The sequence below is a fragment of the Xiphophorus hellerii genome, chromosome 7, assembly GCF_003331165.1.
Source record: "Xiphophorus hellerii strain 12219 chromosome 7, Xiphophorus_hellerii-4.1, whole genome shotgun sequence".
Classification (NCBI taxonomy): domain Eukaryota; kingdom Metazoa; phylum Chordata; class Actinopteri; order Cyprinodontiformes; family Poeciliidae; genus Xiphophorus; species Xiphophorus hellerii.
Genome location: NC_045678.1, coordinates 177,620 through 195,695, shown reverse-complemented (window position 1 = coordinate 195,695; position 18,076 = coordinate 177,620). Strand labels below are relative to the sequence as shown.

Genomic DNA, 18,076 nt, shown 5'->3' with positions numbered 1-18,076 from the left:
AGAAGTCCCTCAGTCATTATTAGTGACTGAGGGGAAGAATGGTTTTAAAGAACCATTCTTCTTTAAAAAGAATGGTTAAATATAAACAAGTGTTTCTTTTTATATATTAAATTACAAAACTTAGTAAGTTATCTGTTTAAATGAAATGGGATATAAAATGCATTTCACTAACTTGGTTGCTTAAAAAACAACAACAAATGCACAATAATTTATCTCAATCTTAAAAAGGGAATAAAATGTTTTTACAGCATAAAATGCTTTTTGAAAGTTTATGTACTTATGTATGTTTTTCTCTTAAAACAACGATCCTAAATTCAAATATTGTTGCCAAGAATAAGATATTAAGGGTTTAAAACTGTTTATTTGACCCTGGATTCTGATGGAAGTAAGAGAGATTACACAAATCACCAGCATTACTGCCTGTAAACCAAGACCTGAGAATATATTATGTTATCTGCAAACTGGCTAAAGTGTTCTGTACAGTGTAATTTCTCAGTGATAACAATGATAAATGACGAGAATGATCTCTGAGAAAGCTACATGGGAGGATTACAGATCCCTGACAAAGTAAAACTGACACCTAGCCTGGAATGGTGACAAACCTTAGTCACGAGCCATCAACACATATTCGAAGAATGAAAATGTATTCCCTTGAATGATCTTGACCATTTCCCAAAGGACTTCCAGCCATCAGTGTCTCTGAAGGCCTTCAAGTAAATCTATGAAACAAGCTTAGCATTTAGACCTTTGGAAATGTACTTTCTCTATTCATATTAGGCATGAGCAAATAGAAGGTGACAGTGTGACTCTCCATTCATTTAAGGTATTCAGATAATGTCATGACAATTTGAAAGAGGCGAAAAAGAAAGTCATTTGGTAAATCAAAGAGGAGCAGAAGAGCCAAAATCAATGCTGAAGCCTCCAGACCCTAGTTTGGAGGCTTCAGCAGAAGGAACAATATCTTCCGCTGTCAGGTTGCTCAACAACAAGCTGGATGAGCAACAAGGACAGAATGGAGAGACAGGTGAGCAGCTTTATCCTGGTAACATGAAACATAAGCCTGCTGCAACAGGTGGAGGTGATGAGGCTGTTCTGAGCAAACACAACAGAAGCCAACGTGGGCAAAAACTGTCAGCTACACACCAACAAAGGCTGATCTGTAATGTCTGCATCCACCATTCAACACCACTCTCTGATACTGGACACATTCTTTACGTAAAGTATGACTGCTGTGAAGCAGCCAGCAGGATTGGGGACCTCTGCAACACAGAAAGCTGACTAATGTGGCATGGAGTCCTTTTTCTTCCAGACAAAATCCAATATCTTTTTGATGTTGTAGGCATGAAATCCAATAACCTAGGAAAGAATTGGGGCCTAGTGTATAAACTGTGCGTACGCCCAAAAAATGTGTGGTGTAAATATATGCAAACTTTTGACCTGCCGTGAAAATGTGTGGCAGCAACACAAACATTTTCTGAGGACAAAAACAAACTACAAAGCACCAAAACTCACCTAAATACACTGAAACCTGAGTTCATTCAGTGTTATTTAGACCAAGAAGCACTGAAACAATGTTTATTCATGATTTCAATCTTTTATTGTATTTATATTGTATTTCATTTTATTGTATTGTAAACGATGAAACTGAACTACATTTATCCTCGGACAGTAACATAACACACAAAATTAATAAAATAAAAGGATGTGAAAACTTCACTTGAATGTAAATTGTAAATCTCCTCAGTTTTTGTCATGTAAAGATGCAACGCATCGGTCTGTGCGCCAAAGCGCATGAAGTACTTATCTGTGGGGTACTTTCATTCTCGCTGAAAAAGAAAACAGGGTTGGATCAGCAGATTAACTCCAAAACAGGTCAGGTTTGATCATTTTTAAGGTGATCAAGGTGTGTAGACAATCACACTTATATAAGCAGCTGCACATAGGTGAGCTGCGTAATTGTGGAACCTTTTGGCTCTGATGGAAAACATCGGCAATAGAAAGATTTGGGGAGAGCATTTGATCAGAGATCATGTTGATCTGCTGTGAAATGTTGATAATGGTTTATTAGCACTTAGATTACTTGGACTGATCATCCTGGAGCTCTGTGCAGAACTTAAAGGAGCTGTGTGTTAACAGTGCCGGTCCAGCTGGAGTTGTTGACAGATCGAGAGTCATTCTTCAGTCGAGCCATCCCAGCTTTCTGAATGCGCCTTTATGAATACAAGCATCTCTATTCTGTAAATGTGCAACTTATACACAATTCCTCTATTTAGAATAAATGTCCAGGTTCCCCACTCACCGCAAAGGACTCTGGGATGCTGTCTTTCTTTAAATCCTGGCTGAACGCTCTGCTGTTCAAACAAGCATTTGCACGTGGATCTCTTTAGTTTCTTTTTTTTGATTTGGAATTTTTTTTTTTACAATTTATTTTTATTTCTTGTGAGGTGACCTTATGTTCCCTGAAAGAACCTTTTAAAAAAATAGAAATTATTATAAATATTTATACTACTACAAGCAAGTACCGTTGCCATGGTTATTGCTTAAAGTGTTGGCAGCCTTCCAGGTATTTAGAGACTTAGACTTAGACTGACTTTATTGTCATTTTGCATGCACAGGGTGTATACAGAATGAAATTTCGTTGCATACGGCTCAGGACAGTGTTTTGAGCTTTCAATGTTGTGAGGTTACTCCAGAATAAAAATAAAATACAGTATAAAATATGAATATAAATATAAAATATAAAGTGCAGGACTGACAGTAAAAAGGAAGTTACTTAGCTCTGTACATGTGCAAGGTATAAAGGTATAAAGTGGAGACCAGATTTTAAGTGCAGTCCAGTTAAGAGTTCAGCAGTCTGATGGCAAGTGGGAAAAAGCTGTTTCGAAACCTGGTGGACCTGCACCGGATGCTGCGGAACCTCTTTCCAGAGGGCAGCAGGGAGAACAGTCCATGGTGGGGGTGTGAGGGGTCACTGATGATGTTTCGGCCTTGGGACAAGCAGCGCTGGGATGAAATGTCCTGAATGGAGGGAAGGGGGGCCCCGATGATCCTCTCTGCTGTCCGCACCACTCTCCTCACGTTCTTCCAGTCGGAGGCGCTGCAGCCTCCACACCACACAGAGAGGCAGCTGGTCAGAATGCTCTCTATGGTGCTTCTGTAGAACATCTTGAGGATGGGCGGGGGCAGGTGTGCTCTTCTCATCCTCCGCAGGAAATACAAACGTTTCTGTGCCCTCTTGACCAGAGACGTGGTGTTCACAGTCCAGGTGAGGTCGTTAGTGATGTGCACCCCCAGGAATTTGGTGCTGCTGACCACCTTCACAGCCGAGCTGTTGATGAGCAGTGGAGCGTGGCTGGGCCGGTTCTTCCTGAAGTCGACGATCATCTCCTTCGTCTTGTCAACGTTCAGGATCAGGCTGTTGTCTCTGCACCAGTCCACCAGCTGCTCCACCTCCTCTCTGTAGTCCAGGTCGTTGTCGTCTCTGATGAGGCCCACCACCGTTGTGTTGTCCGCGAACTTCACGATGTGGTTGGTGGCGAACCTGGGGACGCAGTCGTGTGTCATCAGAGTGAACAGCAGAAGGCTCAGGACGCAGCCCTGAGGGGAGCCTGTGCTGAGGGTGATGACATCGGAGGTGTGTTGTCCGATCCGGACTGACTGAGGTCTGTCGGTGAGGAAGTCTAGCAGCCAGTTGCGCAGGGGGGTGCTGAAGCCCAGGTGTCCCAGTTTTCCTGCCAGATGCTGTGGGATGATTGTGTTGAACGCTGAGCTGAAGTCCAGGAACAACATCCGCACATGAGTGGTGTTCTCCTCCAGGTGAGCCAGGCTCAGGTGTAGGGCGGAGGAGATAGCGTCCTCAGTGGAGCGGTTTCGGCGGTAGGCAAACTGGAACGGGTCGAATGTGGAGGGAAGTCTGGAGACGATGTGTTCTTTTACCAGCCTTTCAAAGCACTTCATCATGATGGGAGTCAGTGCCACAGGCCGGTAATCGTTGAAAGAGGTGACTTGAGGTTTCTTTGGCACCGGAATGATGGAGGCAGTTTTGAGACAGGCTGGCACTGTGGCTTGGTCCAGTGAGGTGTTAAAAATGTCTGTTAGGACACCAGCCAGCTGACCTGCGCATTCCCTGAACACCCGCCCAGGTATGTTGTCGGGGCCTGGGGCCTTCCGTGGGTTGACTCTTTTCAGAGTCTCCAACATATCGGCTGTGTCCAGGCAGAGTGCCTCCTCTTCCTGGTGGGGAACCGTTTTCTTTGCCTGAGTACTGTTCAGTGCCTCGAACCTCCCAAAGAAGTTATTGAGTCCATTTAGAAAGTCAGCATCAATTTCACCCACTGGGGGGGAGGATGGATTGTAATCTGTGATCGCCTTTATGCCTTGCCACATACTTCTGGTGTTGCTGGTGTCGTGGAGAACTCCTGTATTTTTCGACTGTGGGTTCGCTTTGCTAACCTGATAGCACGGTTCAAGTTGGCTCTCGCTGTCCTCAGTGCCTCCTTGCCTCCTTATACTAATTTACATATGTATTTATGAATATTTTGTGCACCCATTTGTCCAGATGCTGATTTTTAGTGTGAAAGCTGCACACTCTTTTATACAGGAGGCCCCTGTTAGTTTTCATCACCAACTCCGGGAAAGCAAAAGCTTTGTTAATGATATGTTACATATTCTAAATAATCTTAAATGGCAAATGTCAAGCCATCATTCCCAGATGCCTCCATAAATATATGAGCAGCAAGACATCTGTATGCCTAAGTGTTACAGTAAGCATCTTAGCATGACAACCTTTCTTAAATTAGCAGTCGATATCAACATAGTAGAACTCAGTTATTAGAATGAGAACTCAATGCACAAAGGGAAGTTGAGCTTCTTAAGGGCTGGTGCAGAAAAAACATCTTGGCATCAGAAATTGAAAGAGATTAAATCGACTCCCTAAGGTCATAACTGAGGAACACACACCAGTTAGTGTTCGAAGCTGAGAGATTGGGCTACTTTCCATTTCTCTACGTACAGGCCACTAATGATCTCACCTGGTGCTAGGATGAGACTGTGAGTGTGAGACAGGTACAACAAAGACTGAAACACATACGAAACGATCTAGAGTCAATGCACAGCTTCAGCTAGTACAACTAAAAACCAGCGATCAGGTCCAAAACCTGGGAGTAGTGATGGACTCTAACCTGAACCGTCAGAGCCACATTGAGACAGTTACAAAGTCGGCCTTCTATCACCAGAAGAACATCTAGAGGATTAGAGGACTTATGTCTGCGAGATCTAGAGAAACTCATCCATGCGTTTATCTTTAGTCACACTGATTACTGCAACAGTGTCTTTACAGGTCTGTCCAACAAATCAATCAAACAGCTGCAGCTCATCCAGAAAGCTGCTGCTGGCATTCTCACTAAAACCAGGAAGATAGAGTCCCCCTACAGTCCCTCTTTCTACAGTAGGGACTGTAGAACCTCGGTTCTACAGTCCCTCCACTGACTCCCTGTAGCTCAGAGAATAGACTTTAAAATACTGTTGTTAGTTTATAAATCACTTAACAGCTTAGCACCACAATACATTAAAGATCTGCTGGTGTTTTATCAACTTTAAAGACCTCTCGGGTTCTGGTTCTGTTCTGCATCCCAAAAACCAGAACCAAACAAGGAGAAGCAGGATTCAGCTTCTATGCACCACAAATCTGGAACAAACTTCCAGAAAACTGTAAAACAGCTGAAGCACTGACTTCCTTTAAAAACCCACCTGTTTAGAGTTGTATTTGAAACTTTGACTTAATGTATTGTTTTGATTGTTGATTCTGTTTCATGACTTTGTTTTTTTATGATGTAAAGCACTTTGAAATGCCTTGCTGCTGAAATGTGCTATACAAATAAAATTTGATTGATAAATACTCAGATCAGCTGAGGATATCCTCAGCTGATCTGAGGATATATATATACAGTATATATATATATATACACACAAAGCTGCTTGAACGTTTGTGAACCACCCAAACATGTACCTTGTCGCACCTCCTTTTACAGCCATTACTTCAACCAAATGTCTTCTGTAACCACAAACGAGTGTGTCACATCTGCTTTTTGGGAGTTTGTAAACTCCTCCTTGCAAAACTCTGCCAGTTGAGAGAGGTTGGAGGAACATCTGGCATCTACCACCTGTTTCAGATCTTGCCACAGTATTTCTATGGGATTGAAGGCCAGACTTTGACTGGGCCAATCTAGAGAGTGAATCTTCTTTCCCTTAAGCCATTTCATGGTATTTTGCTGGAATGTTTTGAATAATTGTCTTGTTGCACAATCAATTTCTGTCCCAGCTTCAACTCCCTCACTGATGGCAGGAGATTCTGGTCAAGAATTTGTTGACAGTCCTGGTAATTGATGGTTCCCTGGATTATATGGAGACGTCAGGGTCTGGAGGCAGAAAAGCAGGCCCAGACTTTCACATTTCCACCACCACGCTTGGGAGGAGACTCTTCTCTTTAAATGCAGTGTCTTCTCTAAACATGGCACCTTTGATTATGGCCAAGAAATTAAATTTTTTACTCATCCGTCCAGAGAATAAACTTCTAGAAAGCTTCTGGTTTGTCCAAGTGCTCTCTGGCAAAGTTTAAATTTAAGCCTCTGCTCTCATTCTTTCTTGAGAGCAGAGGCTTCTTTCTAGCAACTCTCCCATGAATGCCATGTCTATTGATATGTCGCCTGATTGTAGACACTGACACAGAGGTCTACAACTCTCTGGAAGTGATGCGCGGATTGACCGTTACCTGCATTATAATTTTTCTGGTGCTTATTTGTGTAAGTTTTGATGGCCATCCATTTCTGGACAGAGTTGCGGTGATGCCTAATACCCTCCATTTGTAAATGATTTGTTTTACAGTGGATGGGTGAAGCTAGAATCCTTTGGAGATGGTCTTGCAGAAGGAAGAAGCTGTCACCACTTTCTTCCTGATGTTCTCAGATGTCTCCTTTCCTCTCAGCATTGTTGATCTGTTCTTCATGCCTTGACACAACAATGGTTTGGTTGGTTTCCCCTCTCTTTTAATCAGTGTGCCTCAAAACTTTCCCCAATGATGTCTCATTTGATTATATCTGAACCAAACAAATTAATCTTGGTCTCATCAGACCACAGGACCTGATTCCAGAAATCCATGTCCTTTATTGACATGTCTTCAGCAAACTGTTTGCGGGCTTTCTTGTGTGCAGACTTCAGAAGACATGTCCTTCTGGAGTGACAGCCATGCAGACCAAGTTGATGTAGTGTGTGGCGTATGGTCTGAGCACTGAAGAGGGTGCTTAGACCCTCTTCTCTCACCTTTATTTTCTCAAGATAAACTGCCAACTCCTCTGTTTAGACTATAAATGGATGAACACAACATTGAAAACCCTTTAGTTTTCTCTGCTCTGTATGTAATGGAGACTGGAATTAAACGCGCCATTTCAACCAAAGGTTTGGAATGCGCTTCTGAACCAGTTGCGCTCTAAAGCGTCCAGTCCATAACTCTTCAACACATGAGCTCCTGGTTAAAAAGACGCATTTAGTTCAGTGTCCATGAGATGATATTCAGAAATGATTTTTTTATTAATTGATTTTAGTTGCCTCTGCGATGAACTTTTTGCATAAAGTCTAAAATGTCTGCCCATGTGCACCAGTCAAGGGTATTAATTATAACCCGTCAAAAAGAAGGACAGGCTTCAAAATTTCCCGTTGTTTTAAAAGATAACCAGTCAAATACGGAAAATATTCCATTAACGCGACCTCTGATCGGGACACCCTTTAATGGTCCATCGTAATTACATTTCCTGGATCCAGAGAAGTTCAAGTAAAACTATGTTTAGTCAATTTATTTCCTTACTTCTTTCTGTTCTTTGTTCCTTTGCTCTTGTCTCTCTTCCAGTTTCTTGGTCAATCTGTACAAAATTAAAAGAAAAAGAGGGGGAAGAAAAATAAAATATAATTAGAATTATGCCTATAAGTGAAAAACAGACCGCTTTCCTTCTCTTGCCTGAAAGTTTGGTTGAAGTTGGAAAAAAGTTTAAAAGGTGTGCCTATAATCAAGTCAAACAGTTGAATGTAGGCCACAAGTCACAGATAAAAGAGCATGGTTGCTTCCATGGTCCTCCAACCTGTACACAGCACCCAAAAGGCTGTCTCCATGAAAATAAACAATCAAGATTTCATCACAGAAATGCTGTGCATGTTTGTAGTGACTACCTGTCCATGAAAATCAAAAATATTTTTAAAGGTGATAAAACGAAAAGTGAATGTAACTTTGTGAGTATGAGTTTCTGGCTTATGCAGTTCCAGAAAAAAATGAAAAATGCAGCTCCATTTTGGTTTATTCCAAAATTACAGGCAAACATGATACAGGTTCACAGAATCCCCTGCTGCTTCTCCTAATTTGGTTCCTGCATTGTTTGACTGCCTGATTGACTTACCCGCTCACCCACTGACTGAGTGGCAGACTGACTGGTGTTGACTAATTACTGCTGATTGGGTAACTGGTAAAAAAACACCAACTATATGACCACCCATGTGCATGCAGTCAGTACACTTCCGACTGAATGAATCAAGCACTCGCAGCACCTTGATGTGATGAGAACAAGGTTAGGATGGTTCGGGCAGAGCCTCTCTTTTGAGGTTTTCTGGGAAAACCCCTTTTGTTGGGGAAAGTCCATATCCAGGTTTAAAAAACATTTAAAAAATAACCTCTAAGCAGAAAGAAAAATATTTTCAAGTCAACATTTGTGCATTAAATGTGTTTTGTTGGTTTGACATAATACTCAACTCTTCTAAGAAATTAAATATGTTTTTGTTAGCATTAAGTAGAAAATCCTCATAAAAGTTTGCAAACATAACTTATCAAAATAAATTGGATGGATAATGGATTTTCTCTATTGAATAAAAACAGCCCAGTGATGGAGATGACATCAGTGCCATGACTGAGTTACAACACATTTAATTTCTCCTTAAGATTAATAAAGTATTTTGGAATTTGAAATTTTGAAATTGAAATTGAATTGAAAGCTCCAGATGTCTACATGGCCAGACAAAATGCTTGCTTCTAGGCCTGTCTTGTACGATAAATTAAAACTATCCACGTCATTTTAATTATCGGCATTATCGTCTCTTCCGACCTTTTCTCTTTCTGTTAATGACACTGAATGAAAAAAAGGTTAAACTCCGGTGCTCTCCACTGAGCCCCCCCCCCCCCCCCCCTCCTCCCTTAGTGTAATGTCCAGCGCACACTACACGATCTTAGAGCTGCCAGCCGATTCTCGGCCCATTTTCAAAACCTGAGATCACACATTAGGACAGAAATCCTAGGTATAACGGTTCGATCGGGTTCGAACCTGCCGTGTGGTGTCCAACAATGGGCACAAAATAATGGCTACAAGTCCAGTGAACTAATTTTAAAACCAGGCATTAATCAATGCTTTACTACAATCTACCTGCAATGCATGTGGCTAGTGTCAGCGTAAAGTCCTGACTGAATGAAAATCATTAGAACCTATTTAGGTCACGTTAACGAAGAACAGCTGAAAAGTTACCGGGTTTATCAACTGCGGTAGCAATTTCGCTCCAACTCCTCCTCTTGTCATTTCTATATTCTTTGCATGTTGAATAAACATTAATGTTGTTTCCACATATCATCTCCAATGTCCGCTGGACTTCGGGTCGCGCCGTGTCAGCTGTTTGGGATTCCCCGACGTAATTTCCCCTCAGAAAACACAGAGGGAATCCGCGCTTTCTGATTGGCTACCTGTCACATTCAACAGGTGTCGTTAAAGCTCCCAGTCGGGGAAAACCCCTGATTTAGATCGGAGCGGCCATGACGATCTACAGTAACACACCACACAATCTTAGAACCACCAACGTTCTAAGATTGTCTAAGGGGAAAAATAAGAGCAAAAAATCGTGTAGTGTGAACTATTGCATCAGGTAGTCGATGTGCCCATCTTCTCTATTTAAATCTAATTATTACTGAAGGGCAACATAATATACAGACTTCATAATCTGCACTATTTTGGTTGAATGCAGTATTTATTTCCACTTTGGCTTTATGTTGTTTAGTTTTTTTTCCAAGTGTGTTTTTTGTTAATGGAGACTGAGAATCCATTTTATTTTTGTTTTTGCTTGTTTTATTTTGTTTACCAGCTCCAGTGTTAAGTGTTCTTTTGAAAATAAACTGTATCTATCTTTGACAAGAAATCGCATGCATTATTACGTCATTTTCATTAAATCAGTGTAAAAAGGTCTTCAAACAATATTATCGTTTATCGCAATAATTTTGAGACAATTAATCGTTCAGCAAAATTTGCTATCGTGACAGGCCTACTTGCTTCTATACTTTAGAACTCATCTCCTTGATATCAAAGGACACTGTTGAAAAATATATCTATGTACAGAATCGCTCTGTCATTCTGTGTGTATAAAAATACTAAGTGTAAAAGAGGAAAATCAGCCTTTGAATGAAGTCCACATCCTTTTTGCTGTGCCTGAATGCTCCTCTATAATTTCAAAACAAATTCAGACAACTGCAACGCTATCATTCTTCATTCTTCACAACACATGATCAAAACACCAAATGAGAAACACAACACATGACCAAACATAACCGTTTGCTAAGTGATAAGTAGCTGCTGTGATGATGTTTGTGTGTGTGCCCTCTTGTGCAATGGTGGGATCTTAATTATGAACAACTTTGCCTCAGATTTGTTTTTATTATTTGCACTAGACAGGTTCTTGCCAACATCTGGAGAGAATTTTAAGTGAGCTGCACCTTTAAAAATGTACCCATTCATTCCTTTTAAATCAAAAACAACCGGCTCGGTATTTCAAAGACAAATATGTCTGTTTTGCTACAACATTGTCTATGGATCTCAGAGATTTTTCTGATCAGCTATGGGTGCAGGGATTGGACTAGGCCCTGTAGGGACCCTGCTCCTCCTCAGTACTGGCCAGTTCTGCAGCTAGGGCCTTGTGCAGCTGCCTGGCTCACAGGATGACCAGTATGTGGGGTTGGGTGTATTTTGCTAATGCAACTCGTCTACTCTGATGCCTGATGAAACCTTGATTTAATAAAGTAAATAAAGCAATTTGGCTAAAATATCCAGATATCCTTCACATGGTCTGCCTGAGATGCCATGACAGGAAAGGTGGAGAACAGAGCAGAGTACAGCCAAACACATTGATTTAGTGGAACCAAAACATGTATAGAAAGAAGGTGATCACGCAACAGGGATAGCTGCAGCCTTAAGAGGATTGTAAAGGAAATGTCATTTAATAGTTTATAAATTATACAACCAGAACACTTTAAAATTAAATGTTTTTAAATTAAAACATTACACAATGAAAATATTGCCAGACGTTAAGCAACCCAACAAGAACAAATTGCTAAATGACAAAACATTCTGAGTAACCCAAAGTTCTGCCTCTTTCTGTAGCTAGTTCTCTGCCACCACCTAATGGAAGCAGCAAGACATTACAGTTATACAATGGCCTTTTAGTACATTGTCCAAAATAATTGCTAGAATAAGACCAATTTTGTTTAAAGCTATTGAAAGCTTTCATTTTTGTTATTATCCATGTTGGCTACCTTCGACTTACAGTCATGCTTACAATACTTTTAGTTTTAGTTACAGTACTGACAAATGTTGCAGCAAAACAGACATACAGTATTTGCCTTTGAAAGGCCAAGCTGGTACATTTCGAAATGTGCAGCTCACTTGAAATTTTCTCCAGGTGTTGGAAAAAACCTATCTAGTGCAAATAATAAAAACAAATCTGAGGCAAAGTTGTTCATAACTTAAGGTTCTAAAAATAAAATGGAATAACAAGGGCAAAAAAAATATTGAACAAGTAAAGGAAGTTAAAGAACGGAATTAAAATTCATGACAGCAGCTGAATCATTAGTGTAATAATTTAGAAACCAATCCTGCCACTTAGTGCTTATTACCATCAGCTGATTTAGTGCCTATGAAGTACCTAAGAACAGAGAAATGTGCTCTTTTACAGTTTTTGTTGTTAAACTGTCCATGGTTTGCATGTTTTAGGGGTACACTGATTTATTGGCCAGCCAATTTATCTGCGCCAATTTCCTTAATTTTGCGAGATGTGTGATCGGCCAATATAAAACTGATCTAATCCCCTGATTTTATCTACCACAGCAAAGGTCAAAAAATCCACCACTCTCCTCTATTTCTCAGCTGTGAGAGAGATTTGACTGACAGATTCACCCAACAGGTCATGTCTGCATGTTTGCAGTTTACAATATTCACCCTACTGCTAAAATCCAACTACTTTCTTGCTTTATTTAGCAACATTTTATTCAAAGAAATTGGTGTTGGCCAAAATAGGAATTGGTTCGATTTTGGCAGGTTCGATTTTAAAGATTGGTACTCGGTGCTCAGCCAGAAAACTGCAATTAGTGCATCCCTAGTATATTTAGCTCAGGCCCACTTGAAATTTCCAACCAATGACAAAATATCTCTTACACACACAAAAAAGTTCTGCACAGAACTCCACAAGCTGCCCTTGTCTCTAGGACAGTCTTTCTCAAACTGCTGTCCTGGACCACTTGTGGTCCAGGAGGTGCTGCATATGAACCACAGTTTATTTGCCGTGACGTGAGCTCAAAGTGTGACACTACAGTTAGCTTACCAAAGGATTGTGTTTAAAAATAATGAAAAACTGGCTTAAAACCGGTTTACTTCAGATACCGGTGGAAAGAAAACAACTCCAGGAACATTATATGATCAGAGGAAGCTAAGTTATAGCTGCTGAGTGTTGATGTGTCGTTCACTAGCGATTGGATTCCTTTGAACGGTTAGCAGTAGGAATTGCTCCAGTTAGTCAGCACTGTTCTTTGTTTTTTGTGACTTTGCTTGGTAATTAATGAAGTTCTGCTTTCTGGTCAACAGCTATTATTGTTTTTATTTAGTTAAACGTATTAAATGAAATTAAATAAATACAATAAATAAATACAAACCCATAGAAATTGATTAATTATTCTTAGATTTAATGGTGCAGAAAAAGTTTTTTTGTTTCTGTTAGAGCAACTGAAGTCTATTTTTCTTTAATCGTGCTTCTAAATTACAAATAGCCCTAAATGTTATTAATGCACATGACACTTGGTAAAAAAGAAAAACTTATTTTTTTATTTCTGTGTTTGGCATCATTGGAAAGCTTAGACTCCACACTTTCAGAATCTGATAACTCAAAATGCCCAACTGGACGTGTTCATGTCTTTGTCGTGAACAGGCAAATTTACCACTCTTCTCATTAGGATGAACAAAGAAAACAACAATACATGAGTTAAGAGACTAATATTTTTGTTTCAGGTTGCATCATATATTAAGATGCGTTATCGCAGGGGCTCTCAGGTTAGGTGGTCCGCGACTGTTCATTAAATGGGTTAAGTGGTCCGCGCCCTGAAATGTTTGAAAAACACTACTTTAGGATGATGACCCCTTGTGAAGAGCTTCAAATTGTTCAACAAGTATAGGTGTTTCAAAGAAAACAAAGCACTAAAACGCTATGGTTGACATGGTAAATGGCTTTGTACTTGAATAGCGCTTTATCAAGTCCAGAAGACTTCAAAGTGCTTCAAGCTACAGTCATTAACCCATTCACACACACACTGATGGTAGCAAGCTACTGGATAGTAGCCACAGCAGTCTGACAGAAGTGAGGCTGCCATGCAGCCCTCTGACCCCCCTAGCAGGCAATGCGGGTGAAGTGTCTTGCCCAAGGACACAACGACAGAGCAGGTGGAGCGGGAATCAAACCAGGAACCCACTGAACTCCAACCATCATTGCCCCATAAACACTACATTGTTTAAGAACAAGAGTACAATGCTACATTTATTAGGTTTAACCGCAAAACACCATAGCAACAGTAAAGTCTGGAGGTGGGAACTTCATAGTATGAGCCTTTTTTTTCAGCATACAGAATTGGCTGTATGTATAACAACATATTAATAAAACATTTTGCTGCCATCTACCAAGTGGATGAAGAGATGAGACTCAGCAGGACAAACATACAGCTGAGATGCACAAATAGGATTTTCTGGAACATCTTTGAGTTGATCCAAAAATTCTTTTGCATTTTTCCATTTGTTTTTTCTAGTTACAGTGAAAGGTGTGTACATCAAGTATGATTACCAACTTGTGAGATCATATTTTACAGAACTCACCATCTTTCCTAGAAGTTTGATAACCTTAGTGCCAACAGTGCTGTCAAATCGCGCCTCCCCTATATTTACAATAATTAACTGTAGCGCTAAGTTATTTAGCTCAGCATCTAAGCAAAAACAAGAGTTTTCAACTGCGGTTAAGTTGTTGAGAATATTTCAGTTTTTAAGTCAATTATCCTGGATTTAACGTATGCATAGTAAACACCATTTTGGCAAATTGGGGAAGGGATTCACATTTGTAAACATCTTACAATATTGCAATAAAAGTTTGTTAGATACTCCCTGCCTGCACTATGCAGAAATGAATACAAATCCAAGTTGCTCTTACCTTTCTACTTTTGCATTCAGGTTTTCATTCTCAGAACAGGTAGCCTGACATAAAGAGGAATTCTCCACAGAGGGCTTTGCACTGGAAACACCATCTCCATCTGCTGAACTCGAAAGGGGTTCTATATTGAAAAAGACCACAATTGATCAATCAAATTTATTTGTATAGCACATTTCAGCATCAAAGCAGTTCAAAATGCTTTACATCAGAAAAGCACTAAAATATGAATTCATAAAAAAACACCTTACAGTCAACAATTCATAAACCAGTAACAAACATAAAATTTTGGTGAGGGCCATCATCAAAATAATCAATGTACATCAAATATGCTGGTTAATGTTCCATTAATGATATTAAAAAGCAACTCGAAACAAGTGGGTTTAGCCTTGATTTAAAGGAGTAGACCAGATTATTCCTGTTTAGGTCTAAAGATAATAACTTCAGTTTTGTTTCTGTTCAGCTGGAGACGCTTAGAACATCTACAGTATCTGTTCTAAGCATCTGTTCAGTGATTGGATAGGTTCAGAGTCACCTGGTGACATCGTTGTGTAGAACTATGTGCGTTGCTGCGGTAACTAATCTTATGTCTTGTTATAACCTGAGCTAGTGGGAGCATATAGATATAAAATAAGAGGGGTCCTAGGATTAAATCTTGGGGTACACTACATGTGACTTCTGTCCGCTTCGATGAGAAGTTACTTATTGAAACAAAGAAATCTCTGTACTTTATGTAAGATTTGAATCAGTTGGGGATTGGACCGGAGAGTCATACACAACTCACCAGTCGATTCAGTAATATGTCATGATCAACAGTGTCAAAAGCTGCACTGAGGTCCAACAAAACCAGGACTGTGGTTCTTCCACAGTCTGTATTTAGATGGATGTCACTGAACACTTTGATAAAGGCTGTCTCAGTACTATGGAAACTAGACTGATAGACATTAAAGCAGTTGGTTATCGTTAGGAAGCTATTTAACTATTAAAACCGATTTTTCAATAACAATGAATGGCACTTTAGAGTTTGTCCTGTAATTCTGCATCAGTGATTTGTCCAGATTGTTCTTTTTAATCAGTGGTTTAATCCTGCTGTTTTTAAAGCCTGAGGATTTCTCAGCATTTCTGCTGTGTGGGCATAGTATTGATATTGGATTTAGTGTGTATGTGCAGATTAACCCTCTAATTTTTTGGAAGTTTTTCTGTAAAGAAGTTGGCAAATTCATTTAGTCACAGTCTCAAGGGGGTTTGTGATCCTGTCTACTGTTGCAAATAAAACTCGAGCATTTGCTTGAGTTAGAATGTCAATGTTTTTGTTTATGATTTCTGAAAGAACTTTTCTCTTGCATGTTTTAGTGTGGAGTGAAAAGAAAAGGTTGAGTCATTTATTGTTTAACATACATGTAGAATAAATCTAATAAATTGTAAAAGTTAAACTTGCACTAATATACAAATGAGGATCATTTGTACTGTATATTAGTGCAAATGATCCTCTAACATCATTTAGAGGATCATGATTATGAGGATCATCATAATCTATCTGGCAATCTATGCTTGTCAGATAGATTATCTGGCAAGCAAATAATCTACTCTAGCTTACGTGCAGTTGACACAAGTGATTGTCATTATAAGCTAATAAGCTCCTGATTTAACATGGTCAAAATCCTCACATTTCACCTGTGTCCTGGGCTGCACCACCTCTGGAAAAAAGCTCCCCCAATGATAATTTTTAAGCGCAAAACTATGCCGGAAACCAACTCCCGAAGGACACTGTGGTTAAAGTCAACCAGAAAGGATGGATGCTACAAAATCTAATGAAGGACTGGTTAATGGAGTGCTACAGAAAGCACCCAGGAGGATTTTTTCACCAGAAAAAAGTGCTGATTGTTTGGATAGTATGAGGGCCCACGCCACCAATTCGGTGAAAGCAGTCATCAAGAGAACTAACTCAATTCCTGCTGTTATTCCTGGAGGTACAACAAAGTATTTGCAACCCCTAGACGTCAGTGTGAATCAAGCATTTATAGCAGCACTCAAGGGTGAATGGGAGGCTTGGTTTACTATCACCGATAAATCCTTCACAAAAACTGGCAGCATGCAAAGAGCGACATTTTCTGAGGTTTGTTATTGGAGCCTAACAACGTGGAGTAGAGTGAATGAATCCACCGTCACCGAAAGGCTGGACTGCTGCGTGAAGAGGGCACCACAGCTTCAAAGCCAGCTTTACCCCGGGATGACAGCGACACGGACAGCAACACTGACACAGAGACAGAAAAGGTATGTGACAAAGCTGTTCTGAGGCTGTTCAACTCCAACACTGAAGAAGATGACTTCAATGGTTTCAGTATACAAGACGAAGATGAAAAAAACCAATCAATAACTTTCATGTTTTGTTTGATCAGCACCTTTCATCCTGATAGTTACCATGTTGCCCACTAGAAATAGGGGGACAATTTGCAATCCCTCCAAATCTTTTTTTAATCTGAGATAAAAGCTTGCTATAAATTGGTGTCATATAACTGTGACAAGTCAGTCAGTGTGACCCCCAAGTATCTCAAACCAACTTTTGCCTAAACTTTACCTCTTCTCCACTTCTGGCAGGAACAGAGTAAAGATGGCAACTCAGTAGAGAGGCTCCCGAGACAACCGGAGAAATGACTGAATTACTCCCATTCAGCTGATTGGGATTGTCTAACAAAAACCAGTTATTGTGGGTAAGACAGTAACGAAGCCCAAACGACAATATAATAATTAAGAGGGAGGACTTAAAGTTTCACAAACGGGTACAGCTAACATATTGTAGCTTTAAGCTAATGTCATCTAAGGACAGAATGGCTAGCCTGGAAGTGTTTTTAGAAGAACTGAGAGGGTTCCGTCAGGAATCCAAGGAACAACTTTCAACTAGTAAAGAGGAAATACGAATGGCGAATGTAAGGATTAACGAAGTAGAGGAGCAGACGGAGAAGACGAAGGAGCGAACCCAGGAAGTGGTAGCAGAACTGCTAAAGTTACACATGAGTGTAACTTTAGTGTAACTGGAGGATAAGCTGGTGGACCCGGAGAGCCGATCTAGGAGAGAGAATGTCAGGATCTATTGTGTTCCAGAGAGGGCTGAAAAGGACTCTGAATCCATGGTTACATTTGTTGAAACTGAAAGAAGGGCCCGGTCTGGAAGACAGCAGGCCAGACATGCAGATTGAACGAGACCATCGGGCGCTGGGACCGCAGCCACCAGAGGGCACGCCACCGCTGTCAATCGTTGTGAGAATTCTGAGCTTCAAATGTAAAGAGTAGTTACTTCGCAAGGCTTGGCAGCATAAGGGATTTGTCTGGTGTGAAAAACAAATAAATCTGGACCATGACTACCATATTTACCAGCCATCCTCAGAAAGCGCTGAGAGTTCACCAAGGTTCGGAGGGTTATGAAACAGAACGGCGTTCCTTTTCAGACACTCTTCCCTGTGAGGCTGCAAGCGAGACACAAAGAAGGGTCCAAAACCTACGACACCATAGAGGAAGCCACCGAGGACCTGGCCAAAAGGGGCTACAAAGT

The 18,076-nt window shown here is 40.4% G+C and overlaps 1 protein-coding gene across 1 annotated transcript in view; it reads right to left on the bottom strand.

Annotated features, from left to right (window-relative positions):
* The window catches only part of ubxn4 (UBX domain protein 4), a 40,822-nt gene that overhangs the window by 10,708 nt on the left and 12,038 nt on the right, over positions 1 to 18,076 (bottom strand). Inside the window, exons 6-7 of the mRNA XM_032568066.1 lie at positions 14,530 to 14,650; positions 7,859 to 7,913 (exon numbers count right to left, since the gene is read on the bottom strand). Of these exons, the coding sequence (XP_032423957.1) occupies positions 7,859 to 7,913; positions 14,530 to 14,650 (176 nt within the window). The remainder of the gene's footprint in view (positions 1 to 7,858; positions 7,914 to 14,529; positions 14,651 to 18,076) is intronic.